At 39.8% G+C, this 26,338-nt stretch overlaps 2 protein-coding genes across 7 annotated transcripts in view; both read right to left on the reverse strand.

Moving 5' to 3' along the window:
* The window catches only part of BCLAF3 (BCLAF1 and THRAP3 family member 3), a 66,407-nt gene extending 65,842 nt beyond the window's left edge, over positions 1-565 (reverse strand). For all 3 annotated transcript variants that reach the window (XM_015825330.1, XM_015825337.1, XM_015825324.1), the window contains exon 1: positions 524-565. The gene's annotated coding sequence lies outside the window, so the exon portion shown is untranslated. The remainder of the gene's footprint in view (positions 1-523) is intronic.
* A 6,375-nt stretch (positions 566-6,940) lies between these two features.
* Positions 6,941-26,338, reverse strand: part of MAP7D2 (MAP7 domain containing 2) — a 90,723-nt gene continuing 71,325 nt past the window's right edge. For 3 of the 4 annotated variants that reach the window (XM_015825353.1, XM_015825348.1, XM_015825362.1), the window contains 4 exons: positions 23,041-23,119; positions 13,508-13,694; positions 12,694-12,969; positions 6,941-8,214 (listed from right to left, as the gene is read on the reverse strand). In XM_015825353.1, the coding sequence (XP_015680839.1) occupies positions 12,720-12,969; positions 13,508-13,694; positions 23,041-23,119 (516 nt within the window). In that variant the 3' untranslated portion in view covers positions 6,941-8,214; positions 12,694-12,719. The remainder of the gene's footprint in view (positions 8,215-12,693; positions 12,970-13,507; positions 13,695-23,040; positions 23,120-26,338) is intronic. The other variant, XM_015825352.1, reaches the window with a different exon arrangement.

Here is a 26,338-nt window from a genome sequence, read left to right on the forward strand (position 1 = left end):
TTTAAAATTACTTGTGTTACACATTGAAACGTAAAATAGAGAATCTAAACCTAGTGATGATCACAAAGAGAACAGCAGTAACTATTTATTAATATGGAATTCCTCTCAGAAAACTGTTTTCCTCTCATAGTTTGATAAAATTATTGCTCAGTTACAAAAGAGACCGTTTCGGTTCTCCCCGCCCTAGAACAGCAAGTTCATAAGATGTCACAACAGTTAGCATCATTTAATTCATACTAATTCCTATCTAAAATCCGGATCCCGCGCATTATGGACTTAAGAGTCACGCAAATAAGATGTCCCTCTCTCGGTAGAAGGGACGTGGAGGGGGCGCGTCCCAATTGCGAAACCAGGACTGGAGAGTCTAAAGTAGAGGGGACGCAGCACCTTGGCGCAGAGCCATCTCCTCTCAGGCCCCCCGAGACCGATACGTGCTCCTGAAAGGCTGTCCAGTGCGCTTCTCCACCGCGGCGAGCCAAAGCACTGAGGCCCCGTGAAAGGGGCGGCACCGGGAGATGCTCACCTTCTACTCTGCCCCGCCGTTCCGACCCTTTTCCTCCCCTTCCTCCTCCTCCTCCTCCTCCAGTAACCGCTGCTTCAGAAAAGCTCTCCGAGCGGCCACTCAGAGCTTCTCGCCGCGCCCGGATTCCGTCCAACTTGGATCCGCCAGGTTCAGACCGGGGTAGAACAGAAGCCCCGCGCAGCGGAAGGCGGAAAAGAAAAGCCCGTCCACTAGCCCGCCTGCCTATTCTGCCTCAGGGAAACGGGTTGGCTTAGTGCCCCGGAAGTACATGAGCCGGAAGTAGGCGGTAAAAAAATTGAGAATTCTCTGGCTGTCTCGGCGATTCTTGTGCGGGAGAGGATGGCTGCGCGTTTCCATCCTCTGATCCTGCCAAGCTCGTGTGAAGCCTTTCTCCATGTTTGCTGCTTGTGGCTTGTATGTTCTTCCCTTTTTCAGGAAGCTGTACTGATTAGTTCTTGGCTGAATTCTCACGAGACACTAAACGTATATGAGTCAAACTGATTTGTAAGTACTCAGCTTCTCCTACAATCATAAAAATCTGTAACTATTGTCGGTTACATTTAAATTTACCGACAAAGAATTAAAGGGAGACTAGTACAACTATTTCGAGCTATTTAGCTCTCATCAGCTAGCCATACTAGTCTGCCTTTAATTCTTTGTCGGTAAATTTAGATTTAACACACAAATAGTCTGTCGCAGAAGGGACTGCCTGTGAAGACTCCTAGATTGGGGCTGAGAGGCGAAAGCGGGAGGAGTATGCTCCGTCCCATATTTGAAGTAGACCAGGTTGCCCTGATATACCGGTCACAACCAGAAAACACTTATTGTCCGTTACCGGTGCTGCGGCAGGGGCTCGCTCATCCATATGTAAAAGCACCGTTTTACCCATCTCGAAATGTCTCTTCTACTCCAAACGGGACCCGATGCCAATATCCTTTCCTTTCTCGGTAGGCAAATAGCTGCCATCGCATTCATGATTAGTTGGAGCTAAAACTTCCCTTAAATTTGATAGGCACATTAGATTACATTAAATGAATGCAATATGCTGGACTAAAACGTAGCTAGTTAATAGTTATTTGTACATGTGATACGTAAGCGATCATACAAATTTATCTTTTGTAGTCTTGAGCAGAGGTTCCCAACCTTCGCCACAGATCCCCTTTAAATACCTTTTGTGGCCACAGATCATGGCCACAGACCCCATGACTTAATTCAAGATTTAAATCATAACATTTCTTCAAATCTTCATGGACCACAGGCTGAGAGCCATTGGTCTAGAGCAGGGGTGTCAAACTGCCGGCCTGCAGGCCATTTTCATCATACCAAAGCCGCGCCCACCCCATTCCAGCAATGCAAAAAGAGTCGCCATACGTTGCGTCACGTGACATGGCGAGTTTGACACCCATGGTCTAGAGAATACCACTGGTACTACTTGTAGAGTTTATTTTGAAACCCCCCCCCCATTAGAAGACCCCCACTGGAAAAGCTTCCCTAAGAAGTGGATATACATTGTTGCCAGTGAACCAATCCACACCTAAGGGGCATGGGAATTTAACACTTTTGTCCAGGGTTTTTACACCCCCAAAGACAACAACAAAGATCATATCCTAAATCAAAAATATCAGCTCTGATAAGAGAGATATCAAAATATTTCCTCTAAACTCCTCCAGCCATAAAAGCATATATTACATTCAAAGGGCTCAGAAGGCCTGTAAAAATCTTACTGATGTGGTCAGCTGCTCCCAAAGCAAACTTTGTATTGTTTTTGGATCAAATAGACCTCCTTTTCAAGTAGCCAGCCTCCCCATCTTGATTTTAGGAACTCAGGGAAATTCTCCCAACATAATACTGAAAAAATAAACTATAAACACTGCAACAGTTAATATTAAAATAGATGTTTAGTTGATTTTTTTCAGTATTATATCTTGTTAGTGAAAAGAATACTGTCTACTGTCACCTTATGCTTGCTTATGCTTCGTTGCTATGCGGTGACAAACTGCCATGAACTGTGGAGAGGGGGATTGAAGGGGGGAATGCTTGGGGAAACAGAATAACAGAGTTGGAAGGGACCTTGGAGGTCTTCTAGTCCAACCCCCTACTCAGGCAGGAAACCCTATACCATTTCAGACAAATGGTTGTCCAATCTCTTCTTTAAAACTTCCAGTGTTGGAGCATTTACAACTTCTGGAGGCAGGTTGTTCCACTGATTAATTGTTCTAATTGTTAGGAATTTTCTCCTTAGTTCTAGGTTGCTTCTCTCTTTGGTTAGTTTCCATCCATTGCTTCTTGTCTTGCCTTCAGGTGCTTTGGAGAATAGCTTGACTCCCTCTTCCTTGTGGCAACCCCTGAGATATTGGAACACTGCTATCATGTCACCCCTCGTCCTTCTCTTCATTAAACTAGACATACCCAATTCCAGCAACTGTTTCTTATATGTTTTAGCCTCCAGTCCCCTAATCATCTTTGTTGCTCTTCTCTGTACTCTTTCTAGAGTCTCAACATCTTTTTTACATTTGGTGACCAAAACTGGTTGCAGTATCCAAGTGTGATCTTACCAAGGCATTTTAAAGTGGTATTAACACTTCATGTAAAACAGATTCTATCTGTTAATGCAGCCTAAAACTGTGTTGGCCTTTTTGGAAGCTGCAGCACACTACTGACTCATATTTAAATGATTGTCCACTAGGACTCTGAGATCCCTCTCACAGTTACTACTATTGAAACAGGTACCACCTACCTGTGCATTTGGTTTTTCTTGCATAAATGTAGAACCTTACTTTTTTCACCATTGAATTTCATTTTGTTAGATAGCACCCAATGTTCAAGTCTGTCAAGATCCTTCTGTATCTTAAGCCTATCTTCTGGAGTGTTAGCTTTTCCTGCCAGCTTGGTGTCCTCTGCAAATTTTATGAGTTCCCCATCTATCCCCTCATCCAAATCGTTGATGAAGATGTTGAAGAGCACTTGGCCTAAAACAGAGCCTTGGAGTACCCACTGCAAACTTCTCTGTGAGAATTAAGTCCAATATGGCTGATCCCCTAGTTCCCTTCTCTACTTTTTTGGAGACAAAGTTGTCTGCTAGGTTTGTCAGGAACCTGTCTGATCTTCCACTTGGTGCAGTGTTTGTCTCCCAGTTGGTATCAGGGTAGTTAAAGTCCCCCATTAGTATTGTAATGTGCTTCCTACGTACCTTAGTTAACTGACTAGCAAAAAGTTTGTCTATTTCCTTTGTTTGGTTAGGTGGCCTAGTGTAAAAATATGGCAATGTCATTTTACCCCCTTTTATATTGACCCAAATGCATTCAAGACAGTTTCTATCGTTGTTGTGCTCTATTTCTGTAGAGAAATAGTTATTTCTTATATATATGCAACTCCACCTCCTGTATATTTGCTTTGTTTCTTTTAAATAATTTAAATCTCTCTAGCTGTATATTCCATTTGTGGGTTTCATCCCACCAAGTTTCCATAATGGCAGCAATATCATATCTGCCCTCATTTACTTAAATTTCTAATTCACCCTGTTTATTCCTCATACTTTGTGAGTTGGTATATAGACATTTGAGTCCTTTTGGACTGACCCTGTGTTTACTTTCTATGTTTTGTGCCTGAGTTCCCCTACTTCCTTACCACCTGTTTGATTAGTGCACATAGTATGGCACACTCTATCAAAAGCTTGATTTTCCTTGACAGCAAGGTTGATATTCTTACCTGCACAAACATCTATATTAAAGCATTGACAACCCTATTATCGAGATTCCGATAGACAAGACCAAATAAATTAAAATTCCGAGGCTTGAGATTTCCTCAAAGAATATGTTTATTGGTTACATAGTATTGGAACAGTCAAAAGTGAAACCAAGTCTGAATTTCCCTTCAAAGAGAAACAATATTAGAAAGTTAAACTTCCCACCCCAATGCTATGCAATCAGCTACGTTCCCCAATAGAAGAGTTTGGCGGGCTTTCTAACTAAATGCTCATGCCCCCATCAAACTGACAGAAATGACCTTGCTTCCCACAGGACATTAAAATGTTTAGATTAGTAGAAATCCTCCGCAACCCCTCCCATTCTTGTGGCAACCTAGAACGAGCAAAATGGCTGCAGCCAGATTCGTTGTAGAGTTGACACCTATTAGCACTTATAACAGTAAGTGCTGTATCTCCTCAAGAAGCTGCCTCAAGGTCACTCAGCTGGAAGAAGGAGGAGGACGCATGTGAAACTATGCTTGAACTGACCGTTAGGAAAATTTCTTGCCTGAATCTGATTGGTTGCATTGGGGTGGACAACGAGAGACAGTTAAGGGAGGGAAAAGTAGAACTTAGTGATTTTGGCACTTGATTTTTAGTTCTGGCTTTGCACTAGTGCAATGCACTTGATCTCTAATAAATTATCCCTTTCTCAACAAATGGAGCCAAGGATCATTTTTATTTAGAAATTTAAGTTGTGGCAGGTCCGACAAATACAAATATTAAAATTGCTGATAGTGATATACAATCATAATAGTAAATTAGTATAATTTTACCAAGTGTAATGAAATCACTTGGAATTGTGTAATAGCTTTCATAATCTAAATCAAATGATTAATACAGTTAAAAAAATGAAATCAGCTTTCTTGGAACTCATAGACATTTTGTGCTAGAGATTTATATAATTGGATATAACCCTATGAATATTGGAGAGACATATCAGAGTAAAGCAAATCAAAGATGTTGCAACCATTGGGTGGATTAGTCAGTACTTAGTGCTTACAATGTGACAGACATCATCCAGGAATATTGCTTCTTCATATATATGATAAATTCTCATTTGAGTTAGGCTTTGTGAAACATGTGTTGTTTGAAAAGAAATTTTTATTTTCAGAACTATTGCTCATCCAAATACAAAATAATGCATTCTTGATGTGTTGTTGAATTAAAATTTAAAATATTATGTAGGAATTAATTTAATTGGAAATATTCCTTTAAAGCAATCTATTTTAAATCTATTTTATGGAAGATTAATACATAAGCCAAGCACAATATATACATTATTAGGTATTTAGAAAATGATAACTACTGAAAGGGCTACGGCACATAGCCTATCTTTTAAAGCTGGTTCCAGGCAACTAGTTTAGTGATAATTCAAAATATTTAAAATGTTCCATGATAACAAGTGCTAATGTGAAATTTGATATATAATGCTGTGTTGGAGGTTAATGTAAGGTAAATCCTCCTTCAAGTTGTGATTTTGATTGCAGCTTACTCTGTGTGCATGTCCATAAAGTTGATAGTCCTATGGAAATAGTTTGTCTTTGTTTTCTTCTGGAATCTTTTTTCAACCATCCAGTTTACTACTATAGCCTATAGGTCGGGGATTTCCTGGTGATCTCTCAAGTATTATATCACATTTTTGTGAGATTAAATTTATTATAGAATAAAAATACAATAAAATTGCATGGTACCCTGTTTTTAATTAAGTGTACTGTACTGTCAGACCTGCTGCAACTTAAACCTCTAAATAGAAACGATCCTTGGCTCCATTTGTTGAGAAAGGTATAGTTTTATTACAAGTCAAGTGCATTGCAATAGTGTATAACCAGAACTGAGAATCAAATCCCTAAGTTCAACTTTTCTTTTCCTTAGCTGCTTCCCATCACTGGTCCCAGATTCAAGCAAGATGTTTTGAAAATGGTCACTTCAAGTATAGTTTGGTATGCAGCTGCATTCTTCTCCCAGCTGGAGGGAGGGGGGATACAGCAGTTACTCTCACTTTCCCCAAGCAGCAGTCACTTTCACTTTCCCCCAAGCAACCCTCCCATCCACCCTCACCATAGTTCATGGCAGATTGTCACTGCATGGTTTCGAAACACAAACTAAGAATAAGGTGGGAGCTGACATGTACTATAAGTATCCATTCATATGCAGGTACTTAGTCCTACAGGGATAATAGAAAACTCAGCAACTTAGGTCTTCTTAGTTCAGAAAATATATAACATATAGTTAGGCTGACCAGGAGTGTTCCTAATTAGACTGCTAGTTACATTTGTCTAAAAGATATAATAAAGCAGGATCCTCCAGGGCACGGGTGTCAAATTCGCCATGTGACATATCGAGATGTATCGTGACTTTTTTTGCATTGCTGGAGCTGGGGTGGGCGCAGCCTCCATGTGATGCGAGCGGCTGCGGCAGTTTGACACCCCTGCTCCAGGGTTTTAATGACTTGAGCCAGAAGGCAGGTTCTGCAACTGAAGGATATCTTCTTGAATCTGCCTTCTAATACAGATGAAGAAAGAATATTATATCAAATGAGTAGAAGACTGATATTTGGGAAACTTTATAGAACTTCTACAGTATTTTAGAAACACACACACAAGCAAAACTATTACATGCCCAAATAAGGATTTCTCAAACAAAACAGGAACAAAAACACCACCATCACAGTATCATAGCCATATATGATAGGTTGATATATTTTATTGTGTAAGATGGAAATTGCAGGATTAACGTGAAAGACACTGTACCATGCTACAACATATTTGCAAGCCAACAAGGAATTACTTTTGTGGAAATACATTAATATAACTATTGTAAGCAATGTATATTGTCACATATTTTTGTTATTAAACAGGTCATTTTTTAAAGACACAAGAACAGAGTTATAGTTTAACACAGTCTAACATAAAAAAATTCATTAGCTTTAGCAAATTTTTTGGTTTTATAGAATAGGACAAACATTGACCTCCCTGGGCAGCATAGACCACAGCATTAATGAGGTCACTGAAAACTGAAACTGCTTATGCCAAATTCCAAGATAAATTAAAACCTTTACAAGTTCCATTGATTTTTAACAAAAAAAAATCTAGATAAGAGCTTGTTAAAATCAACAGCTCTTAAAATGCTTATCTGAGCTATGGTTTTTTAAGATATCGATTATCTCAAGAACTTTTCTTCGGTCACATTTGTTAAGTGAAAGATGCTAACAGTTTATCATGTTGGATAAATATAATTTTCTGCATTCGTAATTACATCTTAATAGTATGTTGCCATGTCTATATAATAATATACATAATTAAATGTAGCAATATTTTATCCCAAAGAAACAAACTTAAATATGTTTTAGACCCATGTAATAAAGACCTTCTAATTTTAGCATATATTGTCATCACAGAGTAATGCTAACTAAGTTATGGATTAAAACAACATAAAATCTGTTATGTGCCACATGTTGATGAGGGATAATTCTAATTCTACACTGTCTTCAAGATAGTTGGATTCCAACAGTTGCATATTATTTTTCAAACCTTTTCAATTATAGAGCTTCAGTGAAATATTTATAAAATGACATTAAGATGGGCCTTCAGTAAAAACAAGCATATTGGCAATATTTCATTTTAATAATCATTTACATACCATGTTTCAGTGACAAAATTATTTTTTTCTTTTAAAATAAATGGAACCCATTGAGAGAGAAGTTTAGGACCCACATTTTCACTAGGCCATATTCTAAACAAAACTCCCACCAAAGTTCCTCAAACTATTAAAAAATCCCGCTTTTTATTGTGACTACTCAGCAATTCATTTGGGAAGACTGTAAATTCAATGCAGAGCTCGTGGTATCCAGTATTGCAGACTGTAGCAGCTTCTTAAAATGACAGGCTCTTGTTTTACTGATAATAGCAGCATTGAGAGAGTTCTATATTCTCAATTTCCTCTGCTGATCAGAAAGAGAAATACAATGAGTATACTCAAAAGTACTGAACCTTGAGCAAAGAAATCACAAATACGGATATTGTCCTTGAGTAGCTGAGCCATCATTCATGCAGATGAACTTCCAGTAGCATAACAGATCTTATCATGTTATATAATTAATGTACAGATTACTACATCTATTAACTATTTCAATTACTCTCATCCATTATGATGGCAGGTAATAATATTCTATGTACCTAATTTGGAAATCCATAAATGCTTTTGCTAATATAAGTTTGTTAACCTTTATACTGTAGTATAAAGGGCACAAGATTTTTGTAATGTACATTTGGATTCATTTTCAGATTTTATTATACAATATATTATTGTTTTTAGATTAAGTAAATTGATGGAAGGATAGGCAGATATCCTTAGAAAACCCAAGTGCTAAGTATTGTGTTTCTCCGAAAATAAGAGCCAACAGGAAAATAAGCCCTAGCATGATTTTTCAGGACACTCGTAATATAAGCCCTACCCCAAAAATAAGCTCGTTAGGATCATCAGCCAGAGATCCATTGCAATAAACAACGGACGTATTAAATTATAAAACAATAATATTAATATATAATTAAATATAAAGAAATAATATTATTGACATTAATACTTAAAATAAATGATAATATAAAATATAAATAAGTATTTGTACATACTGTACCCAAGCAGGCACCTTTGGACAAGAGGTAAAGGTACCATATGTAAACCAATGAACTTGAGAGGCACAAGCGCATGGGGACCAACTGTCTGGAGCAGCCACAGCCCACTGGCCAAGGCACACTCTGGGGCTGTGAAACCCACGCAACGCAGGTGAGTGGGAGTGCTGCTACTGCCGGGCCGTCCCTTTCCATTCCACCATTTGCTTGCCCGCGGTTGCAATGAGACAGGCAACCACATGGCACGTCCGGCAAGCCGGTGCCATCACAAGGTAAGGCGAGGCAGGTAGCGAGGGGCTGGAGCTGCCCCATGTGTCCCATACCTCAGGGCACCACAGCCAGGCTACCCCAGCCTCGCTATCTGCCTCACCTCGCTGCAGCGGCACCAGCATCACCAACCCTGTCCAGCTGAAGCCTGTGCAGCTACCCACTCTCCCAGTCCCACCGTTTGCTTGCCCACAACCGCAATGGGGCAGGCGGCCACACAGTGCATCTCGTGGCCCAGTGGCTGCGTGTCGTGTCCAGCGGACCAATGCCACCATCACAAGGTGAGGCGAGGCAGGTGGCAGGGTGAAACTGCTCCAAGAGCCCCGCAGCTAGGCCACCCCTGCCCCACCACCTGCCTCACCTCAACTCGTGGCGGTAGTACCAGTCCACTGGATGTGCTGTGCAGCTGCCTGCCCCGTTGCAGCCATGGTGGGACGGAGAGGGCCAGCTTGGCGGTAGCAGTGCTCCCAATCACCTGCGTTGCATGGGCGTTGCAGCCCCAGAGTACACTGACCAAGGGGCTGGCGGGCTGTGGCTGCTGCCGGACACCATTGGCTTCCGAGTGCTTGCTGCCCCCTGTATGTGAAAAAATAAGATATCCCCCCAAAATAAGCCCTAGTGAGTCTTTTGGAGCAAAAATAAATATAAGCCTGGTCTTATTTTCGGGGAAATATGGTAGACTCTTATGAATGGAGTTTATATATAAAAACTGCGTAAATTAAAAGTAAATATACAAAATAGACAAAGGAATGTTATTATGAAGGACATTGCTAGATAGATCCAGGTCCCCATTTATGCTCAGTGAATGTGTCAAGAATGGAGCTATACATGAAACAAATATGTGTATTTGTGTATGGGGGGGGAGGGCTTCAAAGTTGTAGTTTAGTAGCAAATTACACCCAAAATGTTTTGTACTAGATCAGACATGTCAAACTCAAAGTTCATGCGCCAGATCCGGCCCATGATGTGATTAGATCTGACCTGCAAGCAGACTAGTAGGAGGAATACTGAGTACAGGTAGTCCTCGAGTTACGAATGTAAAGGAGCCTGCCCATTCCATTCATAACTTGAGGATTCGAAGGAGTGCATCTTGTACCTTGAACGCAATTCATTCCCAGCTTTCGCCCATGCATTCGCTAATTTAATGCATGGGAGAAAGTGCAGCTCATTAAGTGAACATGAGATATCTCAGGGAGGGGAAGGCCATGGAGGGCCTAGTTATGGAACAGGTCATCTTCAGATCACCCAAGGCCTTCCCTGACCCACTGAAATACCTCATACTCCCTCCCCTGGGGGCCCACAATTGTTTCCCCCCCATCCTGCCATGCCGGGTCACTTACCTTGTGAAGATCTGTCTCTTCTCCAGCCTCTGTTTCTTTCTCTGCTCCCAGCAAGAGGGAGGCCTCTGAGGACCTCTGGAAGCACGTGGCCACCTCTCTGGCCTCCATTCTGGGCCTCAGAGGCCTGGAGTAGATCTCCAAGGCCCAGAACGGACCTCCAGAAGCACGTGGCCACTGCCCATGGTCTCTATTCTGGGCCTTGGAGACCTCCAAAGCCCAGAACAGACCTTCAGAGCCCCGCTGAAGCGTCCCCTGATGTCATTTCCAAGCATTGGAGGCCTTTTCAGAACTGCTGCCACTTGTAAAGGATGCTGGGGGACACTTCAGTGGGGCTCCGAAGGCCCAATCTGGGCATCAGAGGCCTTTTCTGGGCTGCTGCCACCCAGAAATGACACCGGGGGATGCTTCAGCGGGGTTCCGAAGGCCCGATCTGGGCGTTGGAGGCCTTTTCTGGGCCGCTGCCTCTTGGAAAGGCTGGCGAGGACGGTTCAGCGGGGCTCTGAAGGCCTAATGTGGGCCTCGGAGGCCTTTTCCAGGCTGCTGCTGCCCAGAAAGGACACTAGGGGATGCTTCAGCAGGGCTCCAGAGGCCCATTCTGGGCCTCGGAGGCCTCCTCCAAGCCTCCAATGCCCAGAACGGAGGCCGGGGGGGGGGAGGCTTTTGTGTGCCTCTGGAGGTCCGTTCTTCCCCGGCTTCTGTTCCATTCTCTGTTGCAGAGAACAGAGGCCTAAACTATCATGAGATCACGCGAGATCAGTAGTGTGAGATCTCGTGCCACTGATCTCGCATGATCTTGCGTTACTTTAGGCCTCTATTATCTGCGAATGCACCGAAGGAAGCAGTGAAACAGCCAAGAAAGTGAAGGATCTCTTGATCTTTGCAAGATGAGTATCCACAGGCCTAGTGCCTAGACCGGGGGGGGGGGGGGGGAGGAAATAGCAGGGTGAATGTTACAGTGCCACTGCGGTCATCTGTAAGGGTGAACGACTGCCATGCTGCGGCAACATTCGTAATTTTGAGAGTTTTTTGTAAACACTAGGGGGTGCTTAGCGTGTAATTTCGAACGTTCATTAAGGGAACGGTCGTAATTCATGGATTATCTGTATGTAGGGGGGTGAGCTGAAGCAGTGGCAGCACCAGAGAGTCCTGGGGGAGAGTCAGCTGGAACTGTGGTGTAGCTGGGCTCTGCTGAAGCCCTGGGATTGACGCGCACTGCTCCAGCTGATCGAGGCTTCTGGCAGCCTTGGGGGTGGCTGGCAGCCGCACACAGTCTTCAGGGAAGAGTCAGCTGGAGCTGCGGGGCTTGGCGGGGACCCCAGAATCAGTGTACGCAGCTGCAGCTGATGAACACTGCTTGAAAAGTGAGTAAATGCATGGGGGAGGAGAGAAGAGGAGGGGTTTTGGCAAGAAAGGGGAAGGAAAGGCAATAGGGAGGAGAGGAGAGATGTCATTGGAGCAAGCCTGAGGGCGAGAAGGGGATAGGAGAGGCTTCTGTGGGGCAAGCCTGAGGGAGAGAAGGGGACAGCAAGTGGCCCTTTGAGGGCAACCATAATGCTGATGTGGCCCTCAGTGAAATTGAGTTTGTTCTATATTTAAGGCAAAACAAAATCAAGAGACATCCCAGAGTGATTTTCCCGGATGTACAGATAGACTCTTGCCATTTCCCTATAACCTGCCCTTCTTTCTCTTCTCTTCTCTGCTTTGCCTCAGCCACTGCCAATATTTGCACATTCAATTGCTAAGAAAACCTCTTTCCCCCCCTTTTACCCTCTTCATAAAAGCTCTTTGATATTTCAGTCCATGTACTGAACAAAACAGTTTTTCAATATACAGACTCAAACATCCAATACTCACATTTCAAAGTGAGTGCTGTTGTGCACCCTTCTGATTGTATGGATTCCTTTTTTTTTCTTTAAAACAAAGTAAAATTCAAAAACTTTGGGATATCTGATGAAATTTATTTGCTTTTCTGCCACCACCAAAACCCTTTCTGGTTTAGAATTTTTTCTTTTCATTTCCCCAGCCCTTATGTGGCTGTGATTAACATAACTATGGAAAATATAGGCAAGACAAAAGATAGCATGGTCACTTATTTAACATTTAAAGAAAGAAATGAATTGACTTCTGTCAAACAACTTTTGACTGGAAAAGAAAGCTGAATAGTTGTATTCTATGAAAGCACCATACCTTGTTGCTATGTAGCGATGTATTTGTCAACATAAAGTACTTAGTGTTGTCTCCTGGCTTGGGCTATTAAATCCATCAATCAAATTTTTATTACAATCATCTATGCTAATACTTTCACTTGTTAATTTTGGGTAAGTGGCCTGGCCAGTAAAATCTAGGAGTTCTTCAAGAGCCTTCCTGTTATTTGATCCATTTTGGTCCAAAGTAATTCCTGGCATCATTTCATTCAGTGGTGAAAATTCAGGGATAGATATAAGTTCTTCCTTTGAAGCAGGACTGAAGAAAGGAAAGAATCAAAGTATTGCTGTATATTTTAACATATATAAGTATGACAATAAAACTGTCTTCATATGATTAAAAATGATTTCATCTTACTTATTTTAAAATGGAAGAATAATAGGATAAGAGAATAGGTGTTATGTATATATTAAGCCTTGAACTGAAAGAAGCTCCTATCCTAAGTTCCTAAGCATTATGATACACTGGAATCTTCTTCAGATGCATAGCATTTGTATATTATTTATTGACATTAAATACATTTGATACTTTGAATATCAAATATTGATTTACAGGTGCTGGTGGAAATAAAAGAACAAAAGACAAGGTAGGACTATATTAACTGAACCTTTTTCACTAAAACAATAATGTTTAAAAGAATTAGTGCCAGGTTGCGAGTAACTTTAGTCATGAAGCGAACCTGTGTAGATCCTCTGATATAACACAATCCATAACATTCAAAGCAGCTTCAAGCACTGAAAATGAATTGCTACCTTCTTTAGATTACTAATACTATTTCTGAAAATATATTGTGTACCTCACATCCATAGACTGAACTTCATCTGTTGACTCATCCAGGCTGTGAGATTTTCCATCCATTGCATCTAGTTGAATAAGGCCCATAAGTGGCTTAAGACCATTAGAAAATACTTCACAAGGAAAAGATTCAGACACGGCACATTCAACACCTTTAGTATTTTTGCAATTTGTTATTCCATTAATTTCTGCAAAAAGAATCGCATTAGAAAATGTGATTTTAAAATTTTCACGCAAGAAGTTTTCAATTTTCACAAATCCATCAGGTTTACTCACATTATTCCATACAATACTTTATTATATACCACGTTTTCCCCAAAATAAGACCCGGCCTTATTTTATTTATTTATTTATTTATTGCCTACAAAAGAGGCACCAGGTCTTATTTTCGAGGGATGTCTTTTCCACAGTCTCACCTCACGGTGGCAGCACTGACAGCCTTCCGGCCCACTTCTTCTGCGGCTGCTTGCCGGCTGCTTGCCGCTACTTTCTCACATGCATCACCCCGGGCCTCCATTTCGCCACCAGAGGCCTTCAGGAAATTCCCCTGCAGCTGGGAATGGAGCTCTGGATTGACATGTGCGGTGCCCCCCGGCCTCCATTTCGCCATCAGAGGTGTTCTGGAAAGGCCTCTGCAGCTGAGAACCAAGCTCTAGATTGACACGAGCAGAGGCATTTCCTGAAGGCCTCTGACAATGAAATGGAGGCTGGGGTGATGCGCGCGCAAGAGAGAGAGTGGTGGCAAACAGCCACAGAAGAACTGGGCTGGCAAGGCAGGTGTTGGGCAAGGCAGGTGTTGGGCATGTGAGAAGCTCCACCCCCCCAAGCTTGATTTTTAGGTGTGTGCCTCGCCCCAAAACTAGGGCTTATTTTTGGAGTAGGGCTTATTTTCAGGGAAATATGGTATTCCCGAGTTGACTAGACAAAATATGCAAGTCTGGAAAATTAAATATATGTCACTGAAGAACTGAATACATGATATATTTATAACAAGACATCTGATATTATTCCCAGTGAAATTTGAAAGTAAAAGCAGCAGCTTCTCTTATTTCTCCCTCCATTTCCTTTACAGTTAATCTTCCTTTTTCTTCCCCTTATAAAAGGAGAATCTAATAGCAGAGATTTAGCCACTAAGAATAGATGGATTGGAAAAAAGAAATTGTTGGAGAAAGACAACCGTTATGTATGTGTTCTCCAGGATTAAAAGCCTTTCAATTTCTCAAAATATCATTCTAACATGAAAATCATGCTCATATAATACATTTAATACATAATGACAGGCTTTAAGTCATTGGAGCCCCATATCATCAGTGTGTGTTCAATATTTCTCTTTTAAAAACTGAATTTATTGCAAGAGGATTAATTTTCAGGTGGATAAAAAGTGAGTTGGTCCTCCCACTAATTTCAATTGGTAGGCCTTATGCAAATCATACATACATTTTCTTATGTAAGAGAAATCCCCACCCAATATATAGATAAACATTACATCAAACAGGCAATAATTCTTTCAAACCAATCTTCCCACATCTGGAGATTCTTGAGAGGTGTAGACTTTAAAACCTATATTACCAGCAATTGCAACATTGATTGGGCAATTCTGGAAGACAAGGTTTACATGACTTGAGGGCAGCCAGGTTGAGAAAGGGTGTTCCAAACCAACTCTCAAGTCTCTACTAGAACTCAGGCTACACTCATTAAAAGCAGAATTACCATAAGTAGCAGGAATTGCTACATTCCCAGCACTCAGACATCTCCACCCAGGGTAAATATCTTCCATCTGCTGTAGAAGAATACAATCACCTGTTTTTCTACAGTGGATGAAAGCATCCTCCAATAGTATGTTCAAAAGCAGTATACCTAACTTCTAAACTGAGACTGCTTGTTTGGGTACTCATATTCTGAATACAGCTTTGAGAAAAAAAGGCAAAGACAAGAATGAGAATTTTTATACAACTTCATACATCTCTGAGGGAGCTGGGCAGTTAAAAAATGTGAAAATAAATAAATGAATGGATAAATAAAAATTTCCTCTTAGACACAGTGCAAGAAATGAATGCACTAGTCTGGTTGCATACCTTCTCTCCATGGTCATGCCTTCAAAACTATTAATGAATGGTACTGAAAATATATGAAGTAGCTGCTTCAATTTTGGGGAAGAGCTATAAAACAGTGCTATAACTATTTCAGGAAAAGCACTTTGTTGCAAAACTGGAGCAGTTTTTAGGGGCTGTGGTAAATGACATTAATGCGACTAGTTTAAATGAACAAACAAAAAGGACGAAGAAAAAGAATGCAAATATCAGTTAACCAAAGGAAGTAACTTAGTTCTGTCTGCCCTTATGTTAGAATACAGGTAGTCCTCGAGTTATGAGTGTAATGGAGCCTTTTCCAGGCCACTGACACCCAGATCTAAGGTTGGTGAACACGTCCACAGCCACCCTGAGGCCTGATTGGGCCTGTAAAAAGGCCTCCGGAGCCCAAACCGGGCCACGGGGGGAAGCGGAAGTGTTTCCCGGCCTCAGATCTGGGTGGCAGTGGCCTGGAAAAGGCGTCTGGAGCCTGGATCGGCCCACAGTGGGGCGCAGAAGCATCCCCCGGCCTCAGATCCGGGCCACAGCGGCCTGGAAAAGGCCTCCGGAGCCTGGATCGGGCCATGGGGGGGCACGGAAGGATTCCCTGGCCTCAGATCTGGGCGGCAGTGGCCTGGAAAAGGCCTCCAGAGGCACATGGAAGCATCCCCCAGCTTCAGTTCTGTTCTCTGTTGCAGAGAACAGAGGCCTAAAGTACCATGAGATCATGTGAGATCAGTAGCGTGAGATCTCACCCCACTGATCTCACGTGATCTTGCGTTACTTTAGGCCTCCATTCTCTGCAAACGCACCAAAGGCCTGGAGCAGCCAAGAAAGTGAAGGATCTCAATCTTCGTAGGTTGAGTATTGAAGGCCTAGTGCCTAGCCCTAGGGAGACCCAGGGTGGGGATGGGGAGGGAATAACCAGGGTGAATGTTGCAGAGCCACTGCGGTCACTCATAAGGACGAACAACTGCCGTGGTGCTGCAATATTCATAACTTCATAACTTGCTCGTAAGCACTAGGGGGGGCTCATCATGTAACTTTGAATGAGCGTCAAGTGAACGCTTGTAACTCAGGGATTACCTGTAACTGAAGCTAGGTAGACTCCTATATGACTAGTGGGCAAATTGAACATTTAATTTGATATCTGCTACTACAAGAAGAATATCTGTCATCACAGAAGTGTTACATAAATATTTATAAATTATAGAGAACTAGGTCTTCCTGGCATTCCAGGGGCTCCTTAAGTGAAGAAAGTTTGTAACTCCAGTAAAAAGTAAACACTGCTTTACTAGGCTGTGCAACATTTTGGATTCAAAGGGAAAAAAGGTTCTTTAGAGTGCATAGGTATGCACATAGCACTTGTCAACTGTTCCTTAAACAAAGAACACCTTTTATTTGGATCAGATGCAGTTGCAAAGAACAGTCACACAATTCTGAAGAAGACACTGTTTCTTTCAGTTGTTGAGAAAATAAGATTTCCCCTCAAATCTGAAGCATTGGACAGTCTTAAACAATAATATTTAATAGCTAATCTGAGTTTTCGCCATGTCATTAGAACTACAAAGGCTATAAAATTATCTAGCCAGCAGGCAAGTCCTTGAACTCCTCATAAAGCCACTATGTAAGATTTATTTATAAACACTGTTGCTAATAATATTTTCTCTTGCTGACCTCTGAGGTCTGTTTTAGGCCTCTCACAGTTTGGGAGAAAGAGGCAGCTTTCAACAGAATAAATTGTTTTGATGGTGTTACACGAAAGAAGGCTAGGACAGAATACAAAATTGCCAGACAACTGGGGCCAAGGGCAATGAGTCTTAATAGTTTCTGCAAAATAAAAAAGACTTGGATTCCTCACTGTAGAGCATTCCCAGCTCTAGTCCTGTGGGAGGAACAGAAAAGTTAACTGTTTCAAGTAGGTCAAGCAGTATAAATTGTGCCAATCTTACTGCATGATAAACCAGATTGCAGATATGATACTCTCTCTCTCTCTCTCTCTCTCTCTCTCTCTCTCTCTCTCTCTCTCTCTCTCTCTCCTCTCTCCCTCCCTCCCTCCTTCCCCTAGGTCTAGCTACTCCTGGTACTTACTGCTAACCTAGCATATCTAGTAAGAAAACTTGTGCTTCTCTATAATTTCCATCACTGACGCAGCTTCTATAATCTTTTATTCCTGGATGAGGTAGATAGGGACACTCAAAGTCAATTAACAAATTAATTAAATCCAGAGAGGTCACTGTGTTATCATTCCATATACAGTGAGGGGAAAAAATTTGATTTCCTGTTGATTTTGTACATTTGCCCACTGACAAAGAAATGATCAGTCTATAATTTTAATGGTAGGTTTATTTTAACAGTGAGAGACAGAATAACAAAAAAAATCCAGAAAAATGTATTTCAAAAAAGTTATAAATTGATTTGCATTTTAATGAGTGAAATAAGTATTTTATGTATATTTTATTAATTTTTTTACAGTAACACTTTTAGTATTTAATAAGCAACACGTTTGGGTTTATGTGTTTGACATTAATAGTAGTACAATTTCCATTCCTACCCTTTATTCCGTTTTTCTAACCATTTATACAAATTTTCCCATGTTTGAAAGTATTCTGAATGTTACTTCCCCTTCATTTCAATGTGAGCCTATCCATTTCTGCACAGTCCAAAATGTTCTTAATTATGTCTTCTTCAGGTGGTATTTCTTCGTTTTTCCAGTATTGAGCAAATATAATTATTGCTGATGTTACTATATGTAATATTAAGTATACACATTTCTTATCATAATTTTCTGAAATTATGCCTAAAAGAAATAATTCCGGTTTATAGTCTACATGTGCTCCTATCATCTTTTCTAGCCACCTATGTATTTTTGATCAATAGTTCTTTGCTTTAGGGCATGTCCACCAAAGATGATAATATGTGCCTGGATTTTGTCTGCATTTCCAACTTTAAATTTAACAGAAAGTTGCACAGTTTCTTAATCAATTTGTCATCTGATGACAATAGTATCTGGTCTAACATCTGGTCTTTGTAAAAACCATATATTTTTGCATCTTTCTCATATCTCATTTGCACTTGCAGGTGTAGCCACCATGATAGCTAAATGCCCTGTTCTTCCAATTCTTGTTCTGTTTGTAGTTTCCCATCAGTATTCAAAATATCTTTATAAGTCACAAGTTTCTCATAATTGATTACGTTTGGGTGTTCAAACGCCTCCATTGTCGAAATCCATCCTGGTATTTTCATGTACCGTAAGTTCTTGATTTTACCTTTTCCCATGTCAAAAGCAGTGCATTTCTTACATAGTGGTTTTGAAAGTATTTGTGAATACCATAGGAAAGTATGCCATCCAAGTTGTAGGTCATGCCCTTCTAGATATAATAGTCTTTTATTTCTAAGAGTTATCCATTCTTTTAACTATGTTAGTGCGGCTGCTTGATAGTACAAGACCCAGTCTGGTAGGCCAAAGCCTCCGTTTTCTTTTGCTTCTTGTAACATTTTCAGTCTGATTCTAGCTTTTTTTCCTTGTCAGATAAATTTCAATATCAATGTACCGTATTTTCCGGCGTATAAGACGACTTTCTAAACCCTGAAAATCTTCTCAAAAGTTGGGGGTCGTCTTATACGCCCAGTCGTCTTATACGCCGGAAAATACGGTACTTTGAAATTGTTGGCTTAAGCTCGTGGGGTTCCAATTGAGAGCGCGCCACTCTCCTCGGTTCACTGCATTGGCAAATGCAATCGCGACCCACGAAGATTCGTCTTAAATGCACCACGACTCCACCGTGACCGCTAAAGGAAATACTTCTGGGGCGTTAATACAGCACGAACAAGCGGTAAAGTGACACCGCTCCTCTCCTAGGGCCTCCCTCCCCTCCAGCTAACTTCGCCGGATACCGCAGAGAGAAGCGCCCTCCCTCTGGCTCTCCCCGCGAGCCCTAGGGCAAGCAGGGGCAGACCGAAGCAGCGATAAAAGTTAGGCAGAGAAGGACCGCCCAGCCGCGGCCGCCTTACCCGAACTAATCGCGGAACCGGCTGCTGGCCTGCTCACGCCTCCAAATTCTTGACTTACAACGTGGCGGGGCAAGGCAGGGCAGGGCAGGCATAGAAACCGCAGCAACAGCGCGGCCTACCTGGGTCCCTTCTTCCGCCGCAGATGAGAGTCGCCAGAGAGGAAAGCGAGGGAGAAAAGGAATCAGCATTTTCCTCTGAGCTTCAAACTTGCCTTCTGGTGAACCTCGCCTCCGTTGATAGAATGGGATGCCCACTTGGAAGAGGAAAACCATTTTCAGGAGAGGGGTCAACTGAGGAAGGATGGTAGCGATGGCTCCCCCTCCTACAGTCAAATTGGGTGGAGGACTTTTCCAATAATGTTAAAAGGTATTTTTTTTCCGGGTGATTTTTGAGAAGGAATAGGAAAAAAACATTCACAAGATCAGCCTCCCTTCCTCTGTCCTAATGCAACTTTCTAGTGGCACCTGCCTGCCATGACACAGTCTATGACTGGGTTTGCAGATCTTTGTTTTTGTTGTTATTTATCTTACTAATGACTGAAAGGCACAAAAATGATGAATCTTAAGTATTGCTTCCTATATCATCTCAAAGTGATGTACAAAATACAGGTATAAATAATAATAAATTTGGGGAAGAGGAAAAGAAAATAGAAGCAACAACAAAATCCAGAAAACACTACAGTGATGAGATTTTCAACGGATATCTAAAAGATGTAACAGAACAGGCCTTATGAATCATTCTTAAGTTGTGGTTTGAATAACATACCGTATTTTCTGGCGTATAAGACGACTTTCTAAACCCTGAAAATCTTCTCAAAAGTTGGGGGTCGTCTTATATGCCCAGTCGTCTTATACGCCGGAAAATACGGTATTTAATTCATTGAAAATTTTTTGTCAATTTTTATTGGTATTGTTTGAAATAAAAAGAGTAGTTTTGGTAAAATGTTCATTTTCACCGTTGCTATTCTTCCCAGGATTGTAGATTTTTCCATTTTTTCCAAATCTAGTTTTATTTGTTTTAATAATTTTACATAATTATCTTCTTTTATTGTTGCACATCTTGCTGTTAAATATATCCCCAAGTATTTAACTTTCTTAGCTATTTGAAGGTTTCTTTTTACTGATAGTTGGGTTTTTTTGTTTATCTGTGAGGTTTTTAATTATAACTTTAGTCTTTTCTCTACTAATTTTCAGTCCTCCTACTTCTCCAAATTCTTCAATCTTTGCAAATAATTTAGGACTTTCTCTAACGGACCCTCCAATATAAATACCAGGTCATCTGCGAATGCTTGTAGTTTGTACTTTTCATCTATTATCTCCATTCCTTTGATTTGCTCTTTTGATTTGTTGAGCCATTTCTTCAGCTTCTATTAGATTTAATTTGTGTTTTATTATCTCCATTTGTTTTTTTAAGAGTTTTCTTTTGTGGGTCTCTTTGTAGTTCTAATTCTAGTTTTGTAAGTTCCTCTTTAAGCTTAATTTGTTGTTGTTTTTTGTCGTTCATCTTTTCGCCATATAGGTTATAGCTACTCCTATAAAATATGCTTTAGCTATATCCCAGACATTTTGGAGTGATGTATCTTGTTATTTTTTTTGAAGAAAAATTCTGTTTCCTTTTCGGATTTTTGTATAAATTCTTTCTTTTTCAATAAGAATTGGTTTAAAGTCCATCTTGCTTTTTTCTTTGTTCCTCTCCAGGTCATCTTTATCGAATTATGGTCTGCTCATACATTAGTTTCTATCTCGATTTTTTGTATATCCCTTCTTAATTCAGGGAATATTCATATCATGTCAATTCTAGACCATGATTTGTGGCTGTTTAAATAAAATGTATATTGGGATTTCTTAGGATTTATTTCTCTCCATATATCGTGTACACAAATTTCTTCTGCCATTCTGAAAAAAGCCTTAGGCAAAATGTTCCTTCCTTTTTCCCCTATTTTACTACTCCTATAATCTAACTTTCCATCTACAATTGCGTTAAAATCTCCTACTAAACAAGTATTTTGGTACTCCATTTCCACTATTGTGTAATCTTTGGTAGCATTCTTGTTTGTTATTCGGTGCGTAAATTGCTACCATCAATGTCTGTTTTTGATTTATCGTTATTTCTACCATTAGTATTCTTCCTTCTTCATCTAAGTAGATTTGTTTAGGATTCATTGTTTCTTTCATATATAAAGCTACTCCTCTTTTCTTTTGTTGTGCTAATGAGAAATAAAGTTTCCCAATTTTCAGGCACTCCAGAGATTTATAATATTGTCTTTTAATATGTGTTTCTTGTAGGCAAACTATATCCATTTTTAATTTTTGTAATCATGTAAAGAGTTTTTTCCTCTTTACGAGGGAATTTAATCCATTTATATTTATTGAGAGTATCCCATTGTCCTTTTCCATCTTCTTCAATTATATTTAGGATTTAGTTGTTCTAGTTTGTCTCTGTTCTTTCCCTTTAGCCCCTTCTTCTTGGTTTATGTTTTCTGTTGTAAAATTAGAAAACTAAAAAAATATTATAAAAAAAATTATAGACTGATCCTTTGTCAGTGGGCAAATGTACAAAATAAGCAGGAATCAAATAATTTTTCCCTCACTTTTTCCCATACATGCATACTAATATTACTTAAATAACAATGTGCAGACTGAGTCCTAACTCACTATAAGGAGGAGCAGAGCTGATCTAGAATATCTTCCTCATTTAATCAAACTAAACCAGGAAGAAGACTACTTTCTGGGTATATCTTTTAGGAAACAGATCATTACTGGCCAGAGCAGGTAGGTAGCACTGTTTCTTGTGCTCTGAATTTTTGCAAAGCATAATTTCTTTGCTTGCCAGATGCCCCAAATGTCTCAGGGGACTAACCAGCAATACAACTGGGTTACTGTTTCTTGTTTAGATTGGAAACATTGCAACTACAGCACCCACTGCCTAAATAACTTCACTTCATTTTTATCATTTTTGTGTGTGTATGCATACACATATACACACACACTTCCACATGAAAATATGCCACAGTTCCTCTAGTACACTGTTTCTTGGAGTTGAGAAGGACCACCCCCCCTACACAGGAGAACACATAAACATCTCTGAGTTGCATAAATTCTGGTTACTGTAGCAAATGAGAAGAGTAACAGTTCTCCTTGGTATTGCAAAAAAACCCAACAAGGCTGATGGTTTGCTTATTAAAATTACATCATGCACTACCAAATCCCGAACAATAAGAGAAACTCAAAAATGAAGAAGAAAGGTAGACATAACAATGAAAAACAACACAAACAGTAAACAAAGTATGTATGGGAAAGCTACAGAGTAAGGTCCTAGAATAACATCCTAAATAAGCTAAATTCAGCTTTGTGAATATATGATGAGAAAGCATAAAACCAACACCTTTCATGAAGGTATGGATTTTGAGTGATTATTAGTATGCAGGTGTGACCAAAATTACACATTTTACCTGCTTGACTAAGGGTAAGTGAGTTGGGATATTGATCCACATTCAAGATTCTTGGCTCATCTGATTTTGTATCTTCTTTCTGTTATCATCAAACACAGTACATACAATTACATTGCATATAATGCATAGATGCATTAGATATAAATCCTTTTAGATATAAATCCTTTTCAAATTAAATATGTGGCAGAGTTCAATAGGGTTTAAATGTTATCTGCTATTGTAATAAATGTCTTTAAAAAAATTATCTCACTCTGTTCCAGGCTTCTAGAAAACTCTTAAAACATGGTTTGGTTCCAGGCTAACGGTTTGCTGTTATTTTGGGGGGGTCAGGAGGGCTGTTTTGTTCTGATTTGTGTCATTTTTAACTGTTTAAATTAGATTTAGATTATTAGATTTAGTCTGAGCTGTGTGGGTTAGGTTTTATCTGTTTTTATTTTTTTTTATTTTGTACACTGTCCAGAGTCTATTGCAGTTGGGCAGTTGTAATACATTTTAATAATAATTATTCCACATCTTTAGAAAGAATTTGATAGGTGGATTAAAAATGCCAAATCAAATTTAAACATGTGGCTGAATGTGTGATGAATCATAATATGATTTTAAAGGGAACATAGACATAATAATGCCAGTAAAAGATGAACTAATAGTATCTTTAACAAACAACACCAATACATTATCTGTCATTAGTCACCTAGCTCACTTAAATGTACCATGGACAATGTAGCATATTCTGTTATTGATTATCACCAGGTTTAGAGGGAAGCAATTTTAATCCAAAACGGCCAGAGTATTTTCTGGAACTATACTAAGCTACCAAGTCTTCAATTTCTTTGCAGAAATAAATCCTGAAGTTGGTCCACAAAAATAGGGTTGCATTAGGGACACTCTTTAATCATCCTACATTTTTCCTCCTAGCCACTAGGGGCATGAAATAAAGGTAGAACTGGGGTAGGGGCTAGATCAAGGGTAGGCAACCTTGGCTCATTTATGACTTGTGGACTTCAACTCCCAGAATTCCTGAGCCAGCTATGCTGAGGGGAAAGGGAGAAGTTTCCAAGCTGAGCCATGCTGGCTCAGGAATTCTGGGAGTTGAAGTCCATGAGTCATAAAAGAGCCAAGGTTGCCTACCCCTGGGCTAGATAAAACTGCTTCAATCAGATAACTTTAAATTTTTAAAATTATAATTCTACATAGAAAGGCTGACAATGTTGACTGGAATTAAAGAAAGGTTGTTTTACCACTATTATATATTTAAAGCTAAGATTAATAAGGAGTGATATGAGGAGTAGGAATAACAGAGCTCTTGTCTTATACTTCAGAAGTCCTTTATGCGTCTATATATAGCTACAATATATATACTACATATATAACCAAAGAATCCAGTACTGTATCTCAACTCATCAGTTCTCTTAAAAAAATTATAACATAATCGGACTTCCAGTGGGACGGCGCGCCGATGGCGGCTCTTTTAGAGCCGGCCGCATGGGAAGGCGTCAGAGCCAGCATGAACAGCGACCAACAGCTGTTCAGCGGCTTGGAACCTTGTGCCCCGGGTGAAGGGGTCGAGGTGAGTATTCCTGGATAGGAGTAGAGTCCCAAAGCTCTCCCTTTATCTTGGGAGAGCGAAATTGGGTACTCCCCCGGAGTCCGGGAAATCTCCATCTCCCAAGCGCCTTTGTTCCCTTTTTTTGGGAACAAAGCCAGTCGTTGCCTCCACTTCTGCGAATTATAGAGAATTGTGAGTATATAATAAGCGGACGGAACTGACCAGGGGAAACTGGACTTGAGCAACTTAAGACTTTAACTCAATTTATTAACATCTTCTTGAAAGTTAAGTTGAAATGAGGAAAAAAAATGGCTGCGGTTTGCCGTTTTTCTATAGATGAGAGTGACTTTCCTTTTTAACTTTCACTTTCCTGTAGCGCTGAATGAAGAGGGAAATTGTTACCCCTTGGCTTAGGATTGAAACATTGACATATTTTTTTGGGGCTTATGGAAAGTTTTGGTGACTAAATTTTTTTTTCTTTTAATGGAGAGAATTTTGGATTTGGATTTTGGATTCTCCCCCCCCCCTTTTTTTTTTCTCCGAGGCTTGGATTAAAGAAGCTTGAAAAATGGCTTTGTTTAATGGAACTTCCGCTTTGTTTAAAGATTTTCAACAGTCTAATTTTGAATTCATCTCTTTATCCTCACCGATGGCTTCGTTTGAAGATTTATAAAAGGTTTTGAAATATAATATCTGCTTCGTATGGTACTGCAGATTACATAGAGGTCGGAATGGAGGAAAAAGTGGAGCCTGTAAAAGTGGAAATTGGACTGGAAATGATTCAAGAGGAAGATTTGGATTTTTCTTTATGGAAGGAGGGAGAAGTGGAAGAAATAGCTGCAAAAGCGGAAACTGGATTGGAAACAACTAAAGAAAATTTACAAGGATACAGAGAAGAGGCAATGATGGACTTAGCTGTGACTTTGGGATGTAATTTTAAAGAAATACTTATAGAAATGAAAAATTATAGTATTGCATCTCATGGGAAGCAGTTGGGGGATATTATTGCTTATTTCTTAAGAGTATTTTGTAATGAAATTATACAGGTTTTTTTGTTTGAGAGATTAAGGGATTAATTTTAAAGAATTCATGGAGGAGGAAATGGGGTATATCGGTGGAATTGTGGAATTACAAGGGGTTTCTGAATTTTAGTGGCTAAGAGATGTTACTTTTGATATGATTAACTAATACTTAGGGATGTAATTTTAAAGAAATAGTTATACATGGAAAATTATAGTATTGTATATCAAGGGAAGCAGTGGAGATACATTATTGTTTATTATCTTGTAATGAAATTAAATAAGGTTTTGTTTAGAGAAAAAAAATGGTTTAGACTAATAAAACTGATATATCCTTTTTTCTTATTATTTTAAAAGATAATAAATATTTGATTATGGTATTAATTGTAGGGGTGATGATATATTATATATAATTGTAGGGGTGATGGAATGTATTATATATAATTGATAAATTGAAGATATGGCAAAGTTTCTTGTATGATTAAGGGATTGGAGAGGATGGATTAGCTATATTTAGATAGATTATACTAGCTTATATTTGATTATCTTTTTATGAGTTAAAGTATGTTTATATTAGATTAGTTTATATTGGGTAGTTTTATATAGACTTGGGAAGATGAATGCTTAACCCTGTAATCAGTTCTGGGAAGTCTGGGGGGGTTAGGGGGAGATGGGGGTGGGAGGGAGTATAGAAATAGAGTTAATAGTATTGACTTAAGGGGGAAGTAGGATA

This window comes from Protobothrops mucrosquamatus, unplaced genomic scaffold (genome assembly GCF_001527695.2).
Source record: "Protobothrops mucrosquamatus isolate PMUCROS unplaced genomic scaffold, P.Mucros_1.0 scaffold_198, whole genome shotgun sequence".
NCBI classification, from domain to species: Eukaryota; Metazoa; Chordata; class Lepidosauria; order Squamata; family Viperidae; genus Protobothrops; species Protobothrops mucrosquamatus.